The sequence below is a fragment of the Neoarius graeffei genome, chromosome 26 (genome assembly GCF_027579695.1).
Source record: "Neoarius graeffei isolate fNeoGra1 chromosome 26, fNeoGra1.pri, whole genome shotgun sequence".
Lineage (NCBI taxonomy): Eukaryota > Metazoa > Chordata > Actinopteri > Siluriformes > Ariidae > Neoarius > Neoarius graeffei.
In genome coordinates this window covers 20,478,038-20,499,963 of record NC_083594.1, presented here as the reverse complement: position 1 = coordinate 20,499,963, position 21,926 = coordinate 20,478,038, and the positions used below count along the sequence as shown (strand labels likewise).

At 41.5% G+C, this 21,926-nt stretch overlaps 1 protein-coding gene across 1 annotated transcript in view; it reads left to right on the top strand.

Annotated features, from left to right (window-relative positions):
* Positions 1 to 19,356, top strand: part of gdf11 (growth differentiation factor 11) — a 54,858-nt gene extending 35,502 nt beyond the window's left edge. The window contains exons 2-3 of the mRNA XM_060911030.1: positions 16,897 to 17,270; positions 18,306 to 19,356. Of these exons, the coding sequence (XP_060767013.1) occupies positions 16,897 to 17,270; positions 18,306 to 18,686 (755 nt within the window). The 3' untranslated portion in view covers positions 18,687 to 19,356. The remainder of the gene's footprint in view (positions 1 to 16,896; positions 17,271 to 18,305) is intronic.
* Positions 19,357 to 21,926: the final 2,570 nt, after the last annotated feature.

The following is a 21,926-nucleotide window of genomic DNA, read 5'->3' as shown; positions in this document are numbered from 1 at the left end:
GGGCGTTTTGTATAAAAGTTTTTATTTATCGAATTTGCAAAAAATAAAAAGGCTCCGTTTCTCAAAATTCAGTGAATGTGGATAGAATAAAACAGTTATTCCACTCAATCTCGTCGTACACAGCTTATAGACGACTCGGTGCTACGTGCCTCGTCAGCTGTCAGCTCGTACGACTCGATTTTGTGGAATAACTGTTAAATAATAACCTCAACTTCATCTCAGTTATTATTCGCCGATATTCACTTCACCTCCGGCGAACAATTGTTAAATAACACAATAGTCCTATCGTAAGTGTAATGGTACACAGGGGCCAAACACAAGCTTCTGCTGCATTGTAAACTCAATGCTAAACTAGCAGTCACACCAGAACTGAAGAAGCCTTTCGGATGAGAGGTGAAACGTCTTCAAGAATTTCAAGCACCTTCTTTAGCACCTACGGTTCAGTCACACCAGACTTTTGCCTCGCTGTTTTCTTTACTTGTTTGGAGCAAAAATCCATTATGTGATCTGATTTGGCGCCATGTTTTTGTGTTTTCTTGCAACTGTGAGCCAGAGAAAGAAGAACCAACAGCCTGTCCTCTTTTTTCCGAGCTTGAAAACTGCATTTACATCAACACGGCATGAATTAAATTTAAACTCCGTGTGATTTCTTTGCATTCCTGCTTTTGTTTCAACGCATCGTACGGCGTTAGTCTTTAAATGTGAGCCGCACCTATAGCACTGTATGACCTTTTAATGTCATCAAAAAATAGGAAGCTGCAGTATGATTACATGATACTGATATCAGTATTTTTTTAGAGATTATTGAGCACATTTTATATTCGTCCATTTATTATACCAAGTATTTGACTGGACGCTTAAAATCTAGTATGAACTAATTGTTTCATTTTAAAAATGTAACCGAATCAGGAGTCATTTTGCTAGGAAACTGGAATACTCTTGTGCTGTCATCATACCATGGATTTAGGGTGTCGTTCCAACCCCAACTGTAGCTAAAGCCTCCTAAATCTTGACACATGTGGATGTAATGTTTGTGTCCATCTCCCCCTCCAGAAAATGAGAGGTCCCTCATGTTCGAGAGGGAGAATCCCCCAACCTCCTTCTCCTCTGTCCTCCTCCCCCACTCCCCTCGTTCATTCCTCCTGGGACCCGAGGGCCGAACAAAGAGTGTGCAGGGCCTGTGTGAGTGCTGCTGGGCCCCTGTCTTATTAGAGGAGTCGTTAACGTGTCAGAATGATTAATTTCCAGAGGTGCACAGAGATCCCCTAGAGTCACATTCATTCTTTCGAACACACACTTCCCTCAAAATACCACATTTGCATTTCCCATTAAGAAAATATATATAAAAAAGATATATATGCAAATAGAATCCCGCCCACTTTTTTTGGGGTGGGGAGGTGGATTGGCGTGGCGCAGGCTAAAGCATTATAGGCTTCTGTTGCCAAACTAAACTCCCCCCCCCCCCCCCCCCCCCACACACACACACACACACACAAAAACAGATGACCGTTTTCTATTTCACAGCTTTTTTTTTTTTTTGTGGGAAGGAAAATCCTTTTGGGAATTTTTTTTTTTTTGCCATCCAGCCAGATACAAAACTTCAGTTTAACCCAAACATGCAAATGAGATGTGTGACCCGACCATCAAATGTGTATGAGACTAAACACAGGTGTGTTTATTTTAGTGAGCTAATTAAGCTCATTTGTCAAAATTCAGATTTTAAATGTGTTTAATTGTGTTCAAAATGCTATTTACATGCCTCTGAATAAATGTGAAGACGCTTTGCAACAAAAGTTAAAATTAATCATTTTTAAGAAGGATCAGGTTGAAAATTCGTATTTGTTTCGACGGTATTGAGGGTCAAAACCTTATGCATAAGTAGCTTAGAAATAATCACAGACTTGCTATATAGAGCCTTATCATGAAAAATAATAATAATAATAATAATAATAATACGGATATAGCTGCTACATTTATAGAAGACAATCATTAGTCATCGTTTGAATCACGCTATACAGTATGTACACTACAAATAAAAATACAGAGTGTATCAGAAAATAAACGTATTAAATCCTATCCAAAATCGATCCACCGTTTCAGGCCAATATCGATCTGATACCGAGACTCAATACGAGATTAGAGAACCTCTGTTGAGAGCTGTTGAGTAGACACCAGCTGGCTGTCCAATCACACATGCGGCATGACATGGGGTTTACTACACAGTTTACCAATTAGTGTGTCCGTGACACGTTTCAGTTGGAGCGATTGACGTGTACAGTTCATGAAAGAATAGGATATCACGAAGTCTTGTTAAAAATGAAACAAAACAACAACAAAACAGAATAGCGCTGATTTTTTTTTTCCGCTCCCCACCCCCACTCTGTAATCCATCCCCCCCCACCACCACCACCACACACAGTCCCCTGAGAACTGAATTTGATTATTTCAGATATCCCCTCTTTGCTTTTAACACTCACCACTAGCATCAGATACTAACTAGTCTTACACTGAAATTTCAAGTTCACTGATTCGTAGTCTTTGTTCGACTAAAATGGGACAATTTAATGATGTCAGGCTTTTTAAAGAAGTAAAATGGTGTGTGTGTGTTGTCTCTAAAGAGACCAGCAGCATTGTGTGTGAGATCGGTGACACAAGCTTAATCGTTATCTGACATTAACGTTGCATAAAGCGCTTGGCTGTACAGCGCAGTTTGTTCTCGCATAACTGGATATTTGAATTAAGAATTGAATAAAATGGCTGAAGGGGAAAATGAGATGTGATTGAGTGTATTGTTGAAGACTGCAGCATCAGAGTCCGAAGACAGGAAGTGTTTATTTTGGCCATGCTGCATTTTTTTTCCCAGATACTGCTATAACTGGACTTATTCTTCAGTTTGCAAACAATACAGTAGACGACGTGGAGACAATGTAGAAGCTGGACAATTAATAATACAGGGTGTTTCCAAAAAAAAAAAAAGATATTATTTGAGATGTAAATATCCCAGAAACTACATCGTCTAGGCAAACGAAACTGAACGGGCTTAATGATGAGCAATATCAGATTTATTCCTCAAATTTTGAATGAGAAATTCAAAGGCATGTGGATTCCATGAACAATTTGACAAATTTTCAATCTGCCCGCTGCCTGACACACAGACAGCCTTCTTCGTTGAACTTTTTGTGCCGTGTCCAAATCTGCATTGCAGTCGGTGCATTTTTAAAGAATTCTGTCATACAGTCTTGTTCGACTGTGTTCGAGCGTACTCGAACACACAAAACGCCTTTTCTTTTCCAGCGAATGGCATTTCTATACCTAAAAAGATAAAACAAAAAACATTAAACATAAAATTTTGACCTGTTTCCACACACGCTGTTAAAATTTGAGGTCAGTTGAACAAGGATTGGCAAAGTTATTACAGTAGATTGTGAAATGGTATCAGGTTTTTGGTTTTTTTTTTAAACACCCTGTATTTTAATGACAATTATCAGCTTCCTTAATGAATTAGTCTTTATATAACTGTTATACAGTTATGGTTGGCTAAAGTTATTAAAATACTTTAAGTTAAGGAGTGTTATTACATTATTTTGAGCATTATAGTCATGTCCAGTGTGAATGAGAAAACTCAAAAATTGATGAACTTGTTCAGGTAGGCAAATGACTTCCTATAAAAAAAAAAAAATGCTTCTAATATAAATGTGTAGAGCATGTTGTGTGGCCATCAGAGGCCATCTGGGCAACGCTCCGAGTCTTACTATTTTCAGGATCAGGCTCCTTTCTGCTTGAGTATGGGGGAGTAACCTACATACCAGAAACAGGTCGACATGTTGGCTTTTAAAACGCAGATTTGAAATTGTTCAATCTGCTCCACAAGGTAATCGAAACTTTTTACTCAGAGGCAGGACTTATATGATACAGCTGCCACGCTGAACATTACACACTGCGACTTTGACATTTTAAGCAGTAGACCATACCGTCTCTACTCCATACCATCTCTGGTTGTATTGAAGATATTAGTTTGGATTTTCATGCTCAGTAATGCTTTGCTTTATCACGTGCTATAAAATTTCGTCATTAGTTCCTTATAACCCATCACTCAACAAAGCTATATATAAATAATGTTAGTTTATGTTGACAAAATGTTAATTTGGGCAACGTTATGAGCTGTAAACTGTCTATCTGCTATGGTTATGGGTCCGGAAGTGACTGATGAGGCCAATCCGGGCTTTGAAGGTACATGTGGGCGTACTTTCAAAGCCCGGATTGGCCTCATCAGTCACCTCCGGACCCACGACCGCTACCCAGAAAATTGAAGTCATGGTCATGTTCAACCCTGAAGGACGAACATCACCGAACAAAGGTAGAGTAAATATATAAATAATGTTCATTTGACAAAATGTTCATTTGGCAACATTGAGATGTAAACTGTCAAGTTATAGCAAGGTGCCAACATTACAGGTTTTTTTTTTTTTTTTACCTCTTGCTGGAAGACACCTGAAAACGGCTTTTCTGCATTTACATCGAAAGAAGCGATCAGACTGAACGCAAATAAAATTTGCTCAGTGTTAAAGCCAATCAATCCAGTTGAGAAGGAAAGGCGAGTGAAAGATACGTTTACTTCTGAGCGCAGTTACCTGTGAATTCATGAGCCTCGGGTTTGTGAGCCAATAGCAAACAAGAGGGCAGGGCTGCGATCTCTTTGTTCACAGGATTGAATGTGCTGCTTATTATTTGTATGTACTGTTTACAATTCACGTTAGCATTGAGCCGTCCTGTCCACCAATTAATTATACTACGCCTTTTGCAAAATCCTCTGCCTGCTGAGATTTTATTGCTTACGTTGTTGGCACATTCGGACTAAAAGCCAGTGTACGCAGAAGACAACTTTAACGGCTCCAAATGTAGACACACATTTGGGGTCTAAAGTTCGCTTCGGTAGTATTGGTGTGGAATTACTAAATCTAATCTAGCTATCATTAACGGAGGCTGCATATTTTAGTTTTGAGGTTTCTGTTGTACAGGACAGACATAGGGGCGGCACGGTGGTGTAGTGGTTAGCGCTGTCGCCTCACAGCAAGAAGGTCCGGGTTCGAGCCCCGTGGCCGGCGAGGGCCTTTCTGTGTGGAGTTTGCATGTTCTCCCCATGTCCGTGTGGGTTTCCTCTGGGTGCTCCGGTTTCCCCCACAGTCCAAAGACATGCAGGTTAGGTTAACTGGTGACTCTAAATTGACCGTAGGTGTGAATGGTTGTCTGTGTCTATGTGTCAGCCCTGTGATGACCTGGCGACTTGTCCAGGGTGTACCCCGCCTTTCGCCCGTAGTCAGCTGGGATAGGCTCCAGCTTGCCTGCGACCCTGTAGAACAGGATAAAGCGGCTAGAGATAATGAGAGAGAGAGAGAGAGGACAGACATGGACAAAACATTGTGGCTTGTTGTGGCTGTTCGTGTATATTTTCGGTAAACAGTACACTGCAAAAAATGTCTTAGCAAGTGAAAATATCTTGAAAATAGTTGAAACGATCGAGCATTTCCTATTAGAAGAATGCAAGACACCAATTCTGAGATTATTAAACCTAGTTCTAGATTGCAGTCAACTTATTACAAGATGTCTCGTCAAGTAAAAATATCTGTCCGTGCAGCAAGATAATTTCACTAGTATAAAGTAATTTTCTCCTCAAATTCAGTTTTTTTGCAGTGTATTTTTAAGACTCGTAACTGTACCATTCAGACTTTGTATTTAGTCCTGTTTATATACATCATACGAGGCATCATCATCGTGCTTTTGCTGCATTCGGAAATGTCGACAATGACAATTACAATAAATCCAGGCCAAGTGCTGGATCATTTGGTCTTTTATTTCCGGTAAACATTACAGTAATGCCAACGTTAATTGCCATAACCTTGCCAAACCTCCAGAGAGGAACACTGTCATATTGTCAATTTACGCTCACTAATGAGCAGACCTACAGCTCATCCAGGCTTGATGATCTTCCTGCTCAAACTCGTTTGGCTTCTTCTCAACTTTCCACTCACAAACATACATAATGGATATTGTAGCATTTACGTCACCGAATAAATGCAAAATAATTTAATTACAGACCAACTAACTGTGCATTCAGCGAGAAAGACTTTCCAGTTCACAAGAAACAAATCAGAACACTTTTTTTTTTCTTTAATGTGTGCTTTAAAACCAGAAAAGCAGAGAAAAAGATATTACCATTCATTGCCATAGGGCTGACCTTGACCTTCAAACTCAATTTGGCTATTACGCACGACCCCTCCCTGCACCAGTGGGGATGTAAAAGGCTCCCAGTGCTGACCTTTAATCCCATTTCTTAACTGGACCGAAGTCTCTGAGTGACCTTCTGACACAGGAAGCCCTCGTGGGTTGCCAAAGCAACCACAGATTGGGGTTTGATTGACAGCTCCCCTTAGTTTATGTAAAATGGTGGAGGCACACTTTTCCCTGTAGGGAACAATGCAGGAAATGAAAACATATGGCTATGCAGGATTAGCTTGCTTTGAATCTAAAAACCATTTATACTTGTACTTTTGCTTCTTGCTGTATTGTCTTTCACCGTGACAGAATTTCTTTCTCGTAGCGGAATCGCCACACAAAATCAGCATCCAAATTATTTTGGTTAAATTACTGTTATCGATGACTGTTTTTGCTACTATTAGGCAAAATTAAGAGATGATGAGAAAATCTAATTTATTGTAGAGTTGTTGTTAAGGTTGTTGTTAAAATGTTCCACAGATTTTTAATTTCTGATTCACATGTCATACCTGAACAACAAATAGTTCCGTGGGCTGTTTCGCAATCATGGTTGTCTTATTGAATAACACCACGAACTCCTGCAACTAGGTCCAGTATATACAGGCTGGAGTTTCTTCTACCTTCTACCGTCTCTACAGGGAAACACCAGCCCGACTTACAGCAGTAATGTCTCTCATACGTTCTTATAAATATGTTTAAGAGTCAAATGCGGGCTCAGTTTTGACCTTGTGGTCATTTCATTTAATTCTACTTTAATTATTATGCTTAGATTTTACTGGTTAAAGCTAGACGGCCTTTCAGATTTTAAGTGTAGATCATAAAAAGAATTTTCCCTGACACATAATTATTTTTGTTTAGTGGACTGAAATCTACTGAATTCGAATCACAGACTTCCAATTGTATTAGTTTTTTTTAAATAGAACAATTAATGAATTTAAGGCCATGAGGCCCTAAATTCTCTGCTATTTTTTCCTGCTTCACCATGACCCAATACAAAATACTACGTCATGCATGACGTGGTGGGCTTTCCCTGTTCGCGCAAGGCATTGTGGGATACAAATTTGAAACAGGAGAGGAAAATTAAGGACATTTTTTTATGAAGATTACACAATTTTTTGGAAGGATTCATGGTATGAATTGTCTCTTTGCATTTTATCTTTACTGATACTTTAAAGCTAGACTGCCTTTCAGATTTTTCAAGTATAGGTCATAAAAAGAATTTTCCCCGACACCCAGTTATTTCTGTTTAGCGGACCAAAAGCTACTGAATTCGAATCACAGACTTCCAATTTTATTAGTTTTTTTTTAAAAGAACAATTAATGAATTTAAGGCCACGTGGCCCTAAATTCTCTGCTATTTTTTCCTGCTTCACCATGACCCGATACAAAATACTATGTCATGCATGACGTGGTGGGCTTTCCCTGTTCACGCAAGGCATTGTGGGATACAAATTTGAAACAGGAGAGAAAAATAGAGGATGTGAGTGTGCGAATGAAACGTCAAAGACCGACTACAGTAATGGAAAGCGAGAAGAAAAGACGTTATGTCGCGAAGGAAAGGAAACGCAGGACCAAACTAATAAATATCGGCGGTCAGTGAGCAGCTTGGTGTGATCAGCTGTTCGTTTAGCGAAATAATGATGGAACTGTCAGCGCACGGTCAAGGTAAACCTGTAGATGGCAATAATGCAACACTGTGGATACCAGCTGCCGTAAAACCCAAAAGAAGAAGAAGGTAAACTTGCGCATGTGCACACGGACTTCCTCTGTCTGCTTGACTGTGCGAAGCGAGCGATTTCATGCACATTATTTGCTCAGGAATCCCTTCAAATTAAATCACTTCCCAGCCACAGAATGGCCTGTTTTTTTTTTTTTTTCTTGTGAGATATTACAGAAATAAACATGTATCACAATGACCAAATTTCAGAGGGAACTAAATTTCACAGATTTTATGAAATCGAAAGGCCATCTAGCTTTAAATTCAGAATTACATTACTTTTTTTTTGTACAAACTAGGTTTGACTTTGGGACATATACAGAACTTTCATTCACAATAAGATATTTAAGTGGAAGTTACATTTTTTGCAAACTATGGCTACGTTCACACTGCAGGCTGAAGTGACTCAAATCCGATCTTTTCGCCCATATGTGACCTGTGTCCGATCTTTTATTGCAATATGAACGACACAGATCCGATTTTTTCAAATCCGACCCAGGCCGTTTGGATATGTGGTCCTAATTCCGATTCCTATCCGCTCTTTTCATATGCGACTTCAGTCTGAACCGCCAGGTCACATTCATCCGACTTGCACGTCATCAACAAGCCACAAACGTCACTGTTCTGCGCTGAAGTAGGCGGCGGGTCTCTCAAAAAAAGTTACAACAACATGGCGCATAATCACGGGCGCAGATGGAGGGTGGGACTCGTCCCACCCAGATTTAAATTCACCTCGTTCGGTCCCCCCCCACTTATAGGGAGGAAAAAACATCTATGCTGTCTTTCTTTGCATAAGGCAAACCTCACGGAAAAATCAAAAGACTAATTACCATTCGGTTTATTGAGGTGCACAGCAGTGTATACATAGTTGCAACAACTCACATAAAACAAAGACTGATATTCGGTTGGTTGAGCTGCGCAGACTGCACAGGTTGCGAGCTCGAGCTTGGTTGCTATGGTAACCCACAACAAGTTTGACAGGCATATCGGGGTTGGAGTTGGTTTGCTGGCAGCTTTGTCCCCCCCAGTTTTTTGTCCCCCCCAGTTCAAAAAACGTATCTGCGCCCCTGCGCATGACATCAATGCGAGGGACGCTTCGGGCTGTGAAGGTTCTGAATCTTCTCAATGGAAGGACGCAGAGGTTAGGGAGCTGATTTCCATTTGGGGGGATGCAGCTATTCAAGCTAGATTGGATGGGTCATACCGCAACCGGGCGGTTTTACTTCCGTAAACACTGGCCATGCTCACTGCGTGTGACGTCGTCGTATCCTGCAATGCGCATGCGGAACACTTTTAGGTCGCTTTTCGTTCATACTGAGGATCACATACAAGTCGCATATATTTGTTAATGTGAACGACCTCACAAAAAAATCGGATTTCACAAAAAAATCGGAATTGAGCATTAAGCCTTGCAGTGTGAACGTAGCATAAGTGCCTCCAACAGGATCCTTTGTCCATCAAAAATGTCCTCTCCGGAAAACGCTCACCTTATGATGAGGTTGTAAATGATTTTTTGAAGAAAATATTTGTCCCTTTTGAAGCAGAATACTCTGTTGTTGTACAATAAAAAAACAGGACTTGAAACAGACACGAGACACATTTGCAGCAGAGCTTCACATGTGGTTGAAATGTGACTCCGCCAAAAAAGTGTCCTCTCTGGAAAACTACAAGGACTGTGGTCATCACTTCAGCTGTTATTGTAGTTACCACCATGTACAAACATTGCTGCACGGTATTCAAACATTTGTACTTAAAATCACATACACTTCAACAGTTTTTTCACTTTGTATACCTTACTCTTGTGGACGATAAGAAAGCTGGTCAAGTTTAGAAATACACTACTGTATATGCCGTCTTCTCACCACAAGTAACATGCCCAGTATATGAGCTGTAGCTGTGAAATTCTACGCAGTTCATTTCCATCTCAAAAGATCATTTTTGACAGCAGAGAAACACAAAAACCTGAGGTCTGATTTTTGGGCTATTATGGACCCGAAAAATTTACTCTGATTGTGAAACAGCCCCTGTTCTCATGAACCTAGTGTCCATTTATGGAATTGCAGTGCTCATCTTTAATGGCTTTTGAGCGGCATTAATAGGTTTATATTTAATACTCGTGCAACTGAAATAATAAAATTGTTGTCTTTTTGGTTTTTGATAAAAATTCCATGTTAAAGGTGCTGACTGCAGTCATCTGAAATTTTCAAAATGTTTTATTGTGCATGGCATTTTCCTTTGTCTCGCAAGAACAATATCATGCAAACGAGATGTGATCATTTTGATGTGCTGAGGGTCGCTTTTCTCCGTTTTGACACTGAATATCCTCCCTCTTGAGGTTAACAGTACGGCCCTGTGGAAATAGGTAAATGCGAGGAGCTTGAACTAATGAGCATAACTATGGAACTGTGTCACACCAAGATGGCGACATGCAGAAAACATCGTGACTCTGCATCGACCTCGGAGAGTTTTGAATCGCAGGGATGTAATTTGTGGTTGACATTCGCGAATAGATCAGTGAAATAAAAGACAAATACATCTTTTATTTGGTCCTGCTTTTGTGTCATCGTTTCTTTCTCTGTAAGATCAAAACATTAGGTGTATAACTCCATACTCGCTACCGTGGAGTCGAGCCCATGTATTCTAAGCCTAAGATAGCTCATCACTAGCTAGAATGATTTAGTTATCTGTCCATCTAACCTTGCGCTATCTTGCAGTTGCACTCACTCGGCAGGCTTTCCTTTTCTTTTCCGCTTGCAGGAGAGCCGAGTCTACCACGTTTGTCCATGCCAACTTGTTTTGGTTAAAAGTAGGTCAAACTTGCCCCACAAACTCGGTCACGTGATCTTGCTGCTCGCTTGCTCGGCAATCTCCGGAATCATAAAACACAGGACGCTTTTTATCTCGGCAATATATGGCAATACAGGATACACGATGTGTACAGCAGCAAAACATCTCGAAACTCCAACAGCAATAGAAATAGAACATTTTGCCCAGAATTCAACTTTGCAGTCAGAACCTTCAAATGAACCTAATGGAAAAACCTTTGACATGACAGTTAATATGTGATCAAACTGAGTAGAAAATGAATGACAATACAGGCTTTTAGAAAATTGTGCGGCACGGTGGTGTAGCGGTTAGCACTGTCGCCTCACAGCAAGAAGGTCCGGGTTCGAGCCCAACGGCCGATGAGGGCCTTTCTGTGTGGAGTTTGCATGTTCTCCTCGTGTCTGTGTGGGTTTCCTCCGGGTGCTCCGGTTTCCCCCACAGTCCAAAGACATGCAGGTTAGGTTAACTGGTGACTCTAAATTGACCGTAGGTGTGAATGTGAGTGTGAATGGTTGTCTATGTGTCAGCCCTGTGATGACCTGGCGACTTGTCCAGGGTGTACCCCGCCTCTCACCCATAGTCAGCTGGGATAGGCTCCAGCTTGCCCGCGACCCTGCACAGGATAAGCGGTTGTGCTCTTTAGCCTAAATTCACTGGAACTGTGCTGGAGGTATGGTCTTCCAAAAGATATTCCCTCAGTTGTTGTTTTGATATTGGTGAAGAACTCTGTCTAAAACTTCAGTCCAAAATCTCCCATAATTGTTGATTTGGGTTGAGATTTGGTGACCATGAAGGCCATAATCTGTCATTCACATTTTCATCCTCATAGGTTCCTGGGGACAGGATCATCCTGACCGAGACAGAAATGTTACAAAAGTGATGAATCAGAATAACTTTGTACTGATTTGGAATGACCCTTCTCAGAGGGCAAGTGGACCCAAACCATGCTCCAGCAAAATGCCTCCCAGAGCATAACCGAGCTTCCAAAACTATCCATTTTTTCCATTCTTTTGTCTTTTCTGACCACCAGTTTTAGGATCTTAAAGGTTGCAGTCTGACTGGCTGTCTGCACTTATGTGCATCAGTTGGGAAAACAAGCTGTTGAACACTGTAATACATGGATGTTTTCAGAGCAAGATACAGTAACCAGTGTTATTAGGAACAACTGTGCACCTGCTCAATCATGTGGTTATCCAAAGAGCAAATGTGCCAACAACGCAATATGCAACTTCATGCAAACACAGTTAAAGCTACGGTCACACTACAGCTCACACTGTAGCTTTGCGATGGGTTATTGATGCAAATGAAGCGTTTTGGTGACGATGCATGGCAATATACAGGCAAGCTAAAAGTTGTGGTCATACAGCAGACGAACACTTGACTGTGACGCCTTCGTGCGCTCGAGTGATCACGCTCGCTCACAGGAGCCAGTCGTTATGGGAAACACTCCATCCTGATTTGAGCGCAATCAGCACGCATATATAAGGATACAGAGGCTTTGCGAAGTATTATCATTATCACTGTCACGTTTGTTTCTAGCCATGTTTATGACCTCTGGTTTCATTTGTGTTTTGTTACTTGCCTCATGTTTTGTTTTTGTAAATATCACGCCTGCTAATAAACACTCTTCCTGCACTTACAGCCGTCTACCGCCTCATACCTGACAGAATACTTGCAAAGTCTGTATGAAAACAGCGCCCTTATATGCGCGTGCTGATTACACTCAAATCAGCATCAGGTGTTTCCCATCACGACTGGATCCCAAGTGTGCGCACAACGCGCGCTGAAGGAGCCCTGAACGTACATGCACGACTTTTTAAGTCTTGGCGAAGGTTAGGCTATGCCAAGCCACTGTGTTGATGAGGCTCCTGTGAGCATCAGGGACATGGATTCGTGACAAATATGTCTCAAGAGGCTCGGCGAAGGATCCTTGAGCTTCGGGAAGTATTCCTAAACCCACCTGCGAGTATTCACCGCTTAGTTTGTCAATGAAAACATCCATCAATCCATACATTATCTGTAGCCGCTTATCCTGTTCTACAGGGTCGCAGGCAAGCTGGAACCTCTCCCAGCTGAATATGAGCGAGAGGTGGGGTACACCCTGGACAAGTCGCCAAGTTATCCCAGGGCTGACACAGAGACGAGCAACCATTCACACTCACATTCACACCTATTGTCAATTTAGAGCCACCAATTAGCCTAACCTGCATGTCTTTGGACTGTGGGGGAAACTGGAGCACCCGGAGGAAATGTCAACGAAAACATCTCGTCTCATCTCATCTCATCTCATCTCATCTCATTATCTCTAGCTGCTTTATCCTGTCCTACAGGGTCGCAGGCAAGCTGGAGCCTATCCCAGCTGACTACAGGCGAAAGGCGGGGTACACCCTGGACAAGTCGCCAGGTCATCACAGGGCTGACACATAGACACAGACAATCATTCACACTCACATTCACACCTACGGTCAATTTAGAGCCACCAATTAACCTAACCTGCATGTCTTTGGACTGTGGGGGAAACTGGAGCACCCGGAGGAAATGTCAACAAAAACATCACCACCAAATTTCAATGCACGCAGTTAATTTTTTCATGACGTTTTTGGCCACTCACAAGGCGGAGACACATCGAAAAACAACTCACAGAGCTCAGAGAACAATCGCCGTGTATTGCATAATTGGTGGCAATGTTACCAAGTTTTCATTGCCAAATATTCACAAACCCATTGCGAGCTGTAGTGTGACCAGGGCCTACTGTTCACATCAGTCATCTGAATGGGGAAAAAATGTGATCTGACATGAAGGCTACAGTAAATCAACTAACCACTCTTTACAACCATGGTGCGCAGAAAAGCATCTCAGAACACATAACATGTCGAACCTTGAAACTGAGGGACTACAACAGCAAAAGATCACATCTGATTCAAGTCTGGTCAGCCAAGAACAGGAATCTGTGGCTACAGGAGGCACAAGCTCAGCACAACTGGACAGTTGAGGATTGGAAAAATCTTGCCTGCCTGATGAATCTTGATTTTTTTTCCTGTAACATATAGAAGGTTGGTGCAGAATTTGGCAACAACAACATGAATCCATTGAGCCAACCTACCTTGTGTTAGGCTGATGGTAGTGATGTAATAGTGTGGTGAATATTTTTTCTTGGCACAAATTGGGCCCCTTGGTACCAATCAAGCGTTGTTTGGATGCCACAGCATGGGTACTCCTGCTGACCATGTGCATCACTTTATGGCCACATTTTGTCCATCTTATAATGATAAGGCATCATGCCACAAAACAATCATCTCAAACAGATTCTATGAATGTGATAGTGAGTTCACTGTCATTCAGTGGCCTTCCCAGTAACCAGATCTGAACTCGTTAGAGCACTTTTGGGATGTGGGAGAATGAAAGCAGGGATCTGCAGCTGACATATGCGTAGCAATAATTTCATGCAGTAATGTCAAGGTATTAGGTTTCCAGTCCATGCCACAGAATCCATGCCACAATGAATTGACGCTGTTCTGAGAAAGGGGGTGAGGGACCCTACCCAGTATTAGTATGGTGTTCCTAATGCAGTGGCTTTTAAATAATATATATACCATATTTTGAGTAGGGCGGCACGGTGATGTAGTGGTTAGCGCTGTCGCCTCACAGCTAGAAGGTCCGGGTTCGAACCCCGTGGCCAGTGAGGGCCTTTCTGTGCGGAGTTTGCATGTTCTCCCCATGTCCGCATGGGTTTCCTCCGGGTGCTCCGGTTTCCCCCACAGTCCAAAGACATGCAGGTTAGGTTAACTGGTGACTCTAAATTGACCGTAGGTGTGAATGTGAGTGTGAATGGTTGTCTGTGTCTATGTGTCAGCCCTGTGATGACCTGGCGACTTGTCCAGGGTGTACCCCGCCTTTCGCCCGTAGTCAGCTGGGATAGGCTCCAGCTTGCCTGCGACCCTGTAGAACAGATAAAGCGGCTAGAGATAATGAGATGAGATGAGATTTGAGTTTAGCTCAAGGTGGCATGGTGGTGTAGTGGTTAGCACTATTGCCTCACAGCAAGAAGGTTCTGGGTTCAAGCCCAGTGGCTGGCGAGGGCCTTTCTGTGTGGAGTTTGCACGTTCTCCCCGTGTCTGTGTGGGTTTCCTCCGGGTGCGCCGGTTTCCCCCAAAGGCATGCAGGTTAGGCTAACTGGTGGCTCTAAATTGACCGTAGGTGTGAATGAGAGTGTGAATGGTTGTCTCTGTGTGTCAGCCCTGCAATGATCTGGCGACTTGTCCAGAGTGTACCCCGCCTCTCACCCATAGTCAGCTGGGATAGGCTCCAGCTTGCCCACGACCCTGCACAGGATAAGCGGTTATGGATAATGGATGGATGGAGTTTAGCTAAAGATACTGGCAAGTGGAGACACTGGAGGTATCTTTATTTACCAAAGGGACAGACATATAAATGTCTGGTTGGCAGGGCTTTGAACCGGTTCAAGGAACGAAAACGAAAACCGGGAACTTTTTCTATTTCACATGGAACAGAAACGAAACCAGAAACTTTATTTTTTATGTTCCGGAACAGAAACGTTTATTAAAAATAATGGTAACCGGTTAATACCGATTTTTATTTCGTTCCTCAAAGTTTCTGTAGCCTACAAATAGCCATTCTTCTCCTGCGCAAGTTTCTATGACCTGCTGGGGTTCACTTCCTGTGTGACGTTCGCTGATTGAATGGAGAGAGCGGGAAGGTGGACTACTATCACGTCTCCATTACTGAGTGTCTGAGCAAAGAAGAGCCTGAACGATGCAACCTCCCTATTGGCTGTTTGTAAAAATGTATCAGTTGTTGCCCTTCCCACGGGAATCATCGCGGACTCGAGAGACGAGACCTGACGAGTTAGTTCGTTGGTAGCAGAACAAAATGTCTGGACACAAATCGGGTTTTCAGAAAAGGAAAGAAAATAAACGGAGGGTCGAAAATACAAAAAAGGAGGCAGAAAATGCAAAACGAGTTTTAAGGTAGGACAAATGGTTACTTTTCTGAGGCAGCCCGCTGTGGCTGCCTGCAGGCTTATTTATTATAGCCCATTTAGTTAAAATAGTTTATATAAAATGTTTATAGTTATGTGATGGTTGTCCTGATTTAGACTGGTGTTTTTTTTGGGGGGGGGTGTTTGCGCGATGTTGCACCCGGGTCCAGATTAGGGCAGAACCGGCCCTGGCTACATTTCAGGTGTAGTTTGTTTTATGTGTGTATGTACTTGCATAGATGTGTACTTGGTCTTCCAATATGGCGCCTAACAAAATCTCGCGGCGCAGTGACGTCATGCGGTAGCCCTCTATAGGGCCTGACTCGCCTTTGGTAACACACTAAACTAATTATCTTTCATTTTTGGCACTTTTTCTGTTTGTGTAGATGGGAAGACATACTGAGAATCCAAATCACCAACATTTGAAATAATAATTGTTTTGAATTATTTCTTGTCTTATTTAATGAAGGTTGTAATAGAATTAGCCTACATTTGGCTTAAGCTGGATGAGACAGAGACATAATTTTATAGCCATTTGTTAAACAGCTGACAGGGAACGTAATTAACCGTTCCGGGAACGAATTTTTTTTGTTCTAACCGGTTCGGGAACGTCTATTTAATGGTGGAACCCAAAACCGGAAACGTTAAAATTCCGTTTCTGTTCGGAACGAACCAATAGGAAAAAAATTCCGGTTCAAAGCCCTGGTGGTTGGTCATCTGCAGTCAAAATACTTCATTTAAGTGAAAATCACCCACTATTGGCAATGTTTATTGATGACAGTAGGAGACTCTTAAGAGAAACATAAACCTTTGGTCTGCGAAACTAAGAAGCACTTGATTTGAAAGCCACTGTCCAAAACTAAGAAGCACATCATTCAAAAGCCACTGTCCAAGGTGCTGAATAGACTTAGGTCAATATCTTCAGAGACCAAATCGTAAGCAACTGGCTGTGTTACAATACATTTGACAATATTCTTGACGTAAGCCGCTCACATTTCTGGTTTGAAGCTGGTCATCTGGCTAAGAGAAACTGTTCAATCAACTCTTATTGAAATGCCCTGTTGTTTTTCTCTTTACACAGCGGAGCCAATAGTCCAGGTGGATGGAAAACCAAGCTGCTGTTTCTTCAAGTTCAGTCCCAAGTTGATGTTCACTAAAGTGCTGAAAGCCCAGCTCTGGGTTTACCTTCGGCCACTGCAACAAACTTCTACTGTTTACCTGCAGATCCTGCGTCTTAAACCTGTAACTGATCAGGGCAGCCGCCACATCCGCATCCGCTCCCTCAAAATCGAGCTCAACTCACGGTCAGGCTACTGGCAGAGCATTGACTTTAAACATGTCCTGCAGAACTGGTTCAAGCAGCCACACACAAACTGGGGCATTGATATAAATGCCTTTGATGAAAGTGGCAATGATCTGGCTGTGACCTCACTAAGGCCTGGAGAAGAAGGGCTGGTAAGGACCCTTAGACCTGCTGATCAGTGGTGTCACTGAAAATTCTTTTTTTCTTTTTTTTTTCAAGAAGTTTTTAAATTTGCTATTCATAAACTTGCTAAAATTAAGTCATAGAGCTTGGTAGGGTTTAAAATTAAAGAGAAACACTGGGTAAAACAGAAACTTTGGCAAGTGTGCCCATTGTTGATACTCAAAAGGTCAAGTCCACTTCACTTCTCCAGAAGTAAGTAACAACCCAACCCTTTGGACAGCAAGCTGTTTTTAAAAGCAAAGAAGGAAAAAAAAAGATCAGAGACTCTTTAGCAGACTACAAAAACAACATAAAAAGCAGAGAAAGAATGAAACTCCCCCTGGACCTCTCTTTTCTCTTTATCCAACAAAGAAAGCAGAGTGCAAGCTGACAGGATTTGACCTCAGTGGCCTTGTGGTTTGTTCCCCTTCTTGCTGAACTCATGCTTGTGTCCAGCTGCTTGGCCGCAAGATGAGATCAGTGCTTTATTGAGAACAATGAAATCGCGAAGACACTGGGTTCACAATCTCTTGAGAATCACTAGGTGCGTACAGGTCAAGGTTAGGACAAAAACAGGAAGCCAAAGATCACATATAGCCTGCAATTTTCAGTTTATCAAGGTCTGAAAACTACTGACACATCAGAATTTATAGAAACCAACCCACACAAGAAGTTAGCAATGGATACGACTTGAGAGTGGGTTTAACACGTGTCTTTTCATGTAAACTAATTTCCTGGATTGGTAAAATTCTTACAAATTTGGCATCTGATTTCTAGCAGCCGTTAAAGGAAGTGAGGATTCTCATGACACCCAAGCACTTGCATAAAATGATTGGCAGCTGTGTATACTGTATAGCATCTAGCCAGCTGTATATAGCTATTGTTCCATGTTTTCACCTGTCTCTTGATTCCTTGATGCAGTCATTTGCTTGCATCGAAATCTCAAAAACGATTTTCTGTCTCTCACTGTTTCATTCCTGTCTTCCTTCATTTTTCCCTCTCATTTCCCTCCCCCTGATTTCCAGCAGCCGTTCCTGGAGGTGAAGGTTCTCGAGACGACAAAGCGTTCGCGTCGTAATCTTGGCCTGGACTGCGACGAGCACTCAACCGAATCTCGCTGCTGCCGCTACCCACTCACAGTGGACTTTGAGGCATTTGGATGGGATTGGATCATTGCTCCTAAGCGCTACAAGGCCAACTACTGTTCAGGCCAGTGTGAGTACATGTTCATGCAGAAGTACCCACACACCCATTTGGTGCAGCACGCTAATCCTCGAGGTTCGGCCGGCCCTTGCTGTACACCCACCAAAATGTCACCCATAAATATGCTCTATTTTAACGACAAGCAGCAGATCATCCACGGAAAGATTCCTGGCATGGTGGTGGATCGCTGCGGCTGCTCTTAGACTCAAAAGGTGGCTCGTTTGGTCTGCTTGTGACTGTTCATATGTCTCCTGTTTTGCTTTCCTCTTACGTCCTGGAGGATTGACACAAAGATCAAGGAGGCTAGATTTAGCTTGTTACCGTAGTCAGCTAATAACAGAATAATTCATGGTAAAAGTGGTAAAAACTGAAGCAGAAGGGCAAAGATTCCTGTGAACAATTTGGAAGTTTGAAGACCGGCTGGTGAGAGAAAAGCGAGACATTTATTTATTCCTTTGCTGTGTTAGTTTTTTATGTGTTTGTTGCTCCTGGTTTTGATTTTACGTGTTTGATTTTAACTGTTTAATAGCTAAGATATTTTTAAATTGGCTCCAAAGTGATTAAGCCGGTTCTTAAGCCTGTTTTATTCTGTCTTACTGAAAGGGCAAAAACCCAGTACTGCATACTGCCCTCTGTAAATACTGTGACAGTGAAGTCAGCGCTGTTCCTTGCTTTTAATTTGCTGTCGCCTGCTAAAACCAAGAATATTCGCAACACATCGAAAAGAATCCGATTAAAGCCACAGTTTAAGCATGTACTCGTATCAAGTTATAATTACAGATAGCTGCCTGACCTTTATAAAGGTTTAAAAATGACATGTTACTTATTTAAATGCTACTTATGAAAAAAAAATATTTACATTTACCTGCAAATGTTAGACACAAAACAGGACTTGGTTTGACAATACCGGTACTTCAAATGTTTAAAAAAAAAAAAAAAATTTTTTTTTTACAGAATTGCCCTTGCACAGAAGGATACTTACGATGTTCTTCCTAGTGTGTGTTTGTCCGAAACAAAAAAAGACAGGTGTCCTTATGCTGCTTCTGAGTGTGACAGATTTTATCTCGAGGGCACAAGTGCTGCCATGAAAATGTTGCCTACGTAGGCAACCTAATTACAAGGAAAACGCAGACGGAGTGAAATAAGAAGATTAAAAATCTTAATTTCAAAACGACGAAAACCACACCACCCTTAAATCAACAGTGTACTGAAAAAGATTGACTTCACTGTCCCAATACTTATGGTGGGAACTGATTCTGTAAACATGACATTTGTCCCTGATTCTTAACTATATATATGAGGGGCAAAAAAGTTTTCCCCCCCATCTATACTTTTTCATCCGAGAACATCGTACATTCGAAAAGCAAAATTATGCCTGAGAGACCTACAGTGGGTAAACATGCTAAAGCAGACCCCCCACCACACACTGCAAATGCAGCTAGCACCCCAGTGCGACATTCCCAAGAATCCAGGCGCCCTTTCATGGCCACTTTGATCTCCTTTTTACTCGTCATCTTGTAAAAGACAAAAAGAAACAAGAAGAGAAAGGGGTTTTTCAAGACTTTTCAATGAGGACAGGAAAAGGGGTTTGACTAGGCAATCGAATTACGACCACAGCACTGACTCACACATACAAAGCCTGACCTTTAGAGCATCAGCTCCAGCGACTGGTCAACCACAACTAGTTCTAGCTATTAGATTGCAAGGAGATTATTATTATTATTATTATTATTAATAAATAATGCTTTAATATAATACTGTATTATATAATTTTCCATTCATATTATGGACATTAGCCACCTTTCTTTTTAAACAAATACTTTATGTAGACAAAAGGACCCAGTATATATTTGTCCAGTTTTTAGTTCCAGGGCCTTTAGACGACGCCTACTGAAAGTATTTTCATATATCAGATGTAGGCATGTGCTGATATGACATTTTCATGTGACGAGAACTGCCTGGCACTGAGGAGATGTCCTATATACTGATATTGTACGTGATAATTATCGCAACATATCGTTATAAGCACATGGCATGCCTGATCAGATGCACTAGGCCGTTCCTTCCTTCCCTCCCCTCTCACAGTTGCTGGGTTATGCTTAATGAAGATTCAACATGTTGCAAACTGTACAGTTACAGAAAAATATCATTTATTGATTGATTGTTTGTTTGTTTGTTTGATATCACTCCATTATTACTCCTTACTAATTCTTAATGGTATGATGAACTTAAGTGCTTAAAGGGAAAAAAATAGATTAAAAAGTCTCATCCTCACTAGATGTCTAAGCAAAGAATATTGCTCTGTTGGAAACTAAAGCACTATGCTGTTGGATAAAGGAGACGCCTTTTGACGTTATATATAAATAATATATGTATATAATTTTTTAAAAAAGGGGTACAAAAGATCCTTTCTGGGCACTCTACCTTACCAACTATAAATTTTGCACTATGGGAATGGCAAGAGAAGTCATGTTGTCTGTATTTGTATTATACCTTTTCAAGCAAAAGAGCTTGTACATGGACTGTAACAATTAAGAAAAAAAAAAGTCTGAGTTTATGGAGTGGATATACAGCGACTGTCCATCATATTTTTCTTCATCTTCGTTTTCTTGATGTTCTTTTTTTCCCCCATCTTCTAAAGCGGAGGCCTGTCATCATTTCCTTCCCACAACATTAACATTACTGAACAAATGAACCTTTATCCTGCTTGGACAGCATCACTGACTGCAAGATGATGAAGAAATCCAGAAGCTCTCTTTCAATGGACATCTTGAGCTTTTGGTCCTGATTATTTGCAATGTCGTCAGAAGTGTCCATACTTTGGCTGTATTTAATTTCGTTTTTAAACAATTATAACAAGGAGATCATCGATATGGGGAAGTTCAGCAGTTTTGAGTTTGCAACCGGAAGGTTATGAGTTCAAATCCCATTGACCGCCCAGTGGAGAAAAACCCTTGAGTGCTGCTCAACTCTGTGCTTGGATAGCCTTCTGCCTTGTTGTAAGTCACTTTGATTAAAAGTTACTGTCCAATTAATAAAGGCAAGGTGTGTATTCACTCGAGGAAATTTAGTTCATAGATTTGAAATGGAAGTTACAAATAAATGGAATGTTGTGTAGTAGGTGGCAGCAGGTGGCAGTATACGCTCATTCCTAAGAATATTAAGAGAAATAAGGAGAATGCAGTGCATGGTGATTGATTTATGTACAGTTTAGCAGACATGCACCCATGCCAAATTGACACCAAGCCTTAATTTCCCGCATTGGTAAATTGGAGGTTGGGTTATTAGTTCATGGGAATTATGTTTACTGAAATGTATGGCAAGATCCTCCTATTTAAAGGTTTCATTTGGTCATCATAAATACCACAATACTGACAAGGTAAATAAATGAAATTTGCCATATAGTACAATACTTCACTGATTAATAGTATCGGTATTTACCA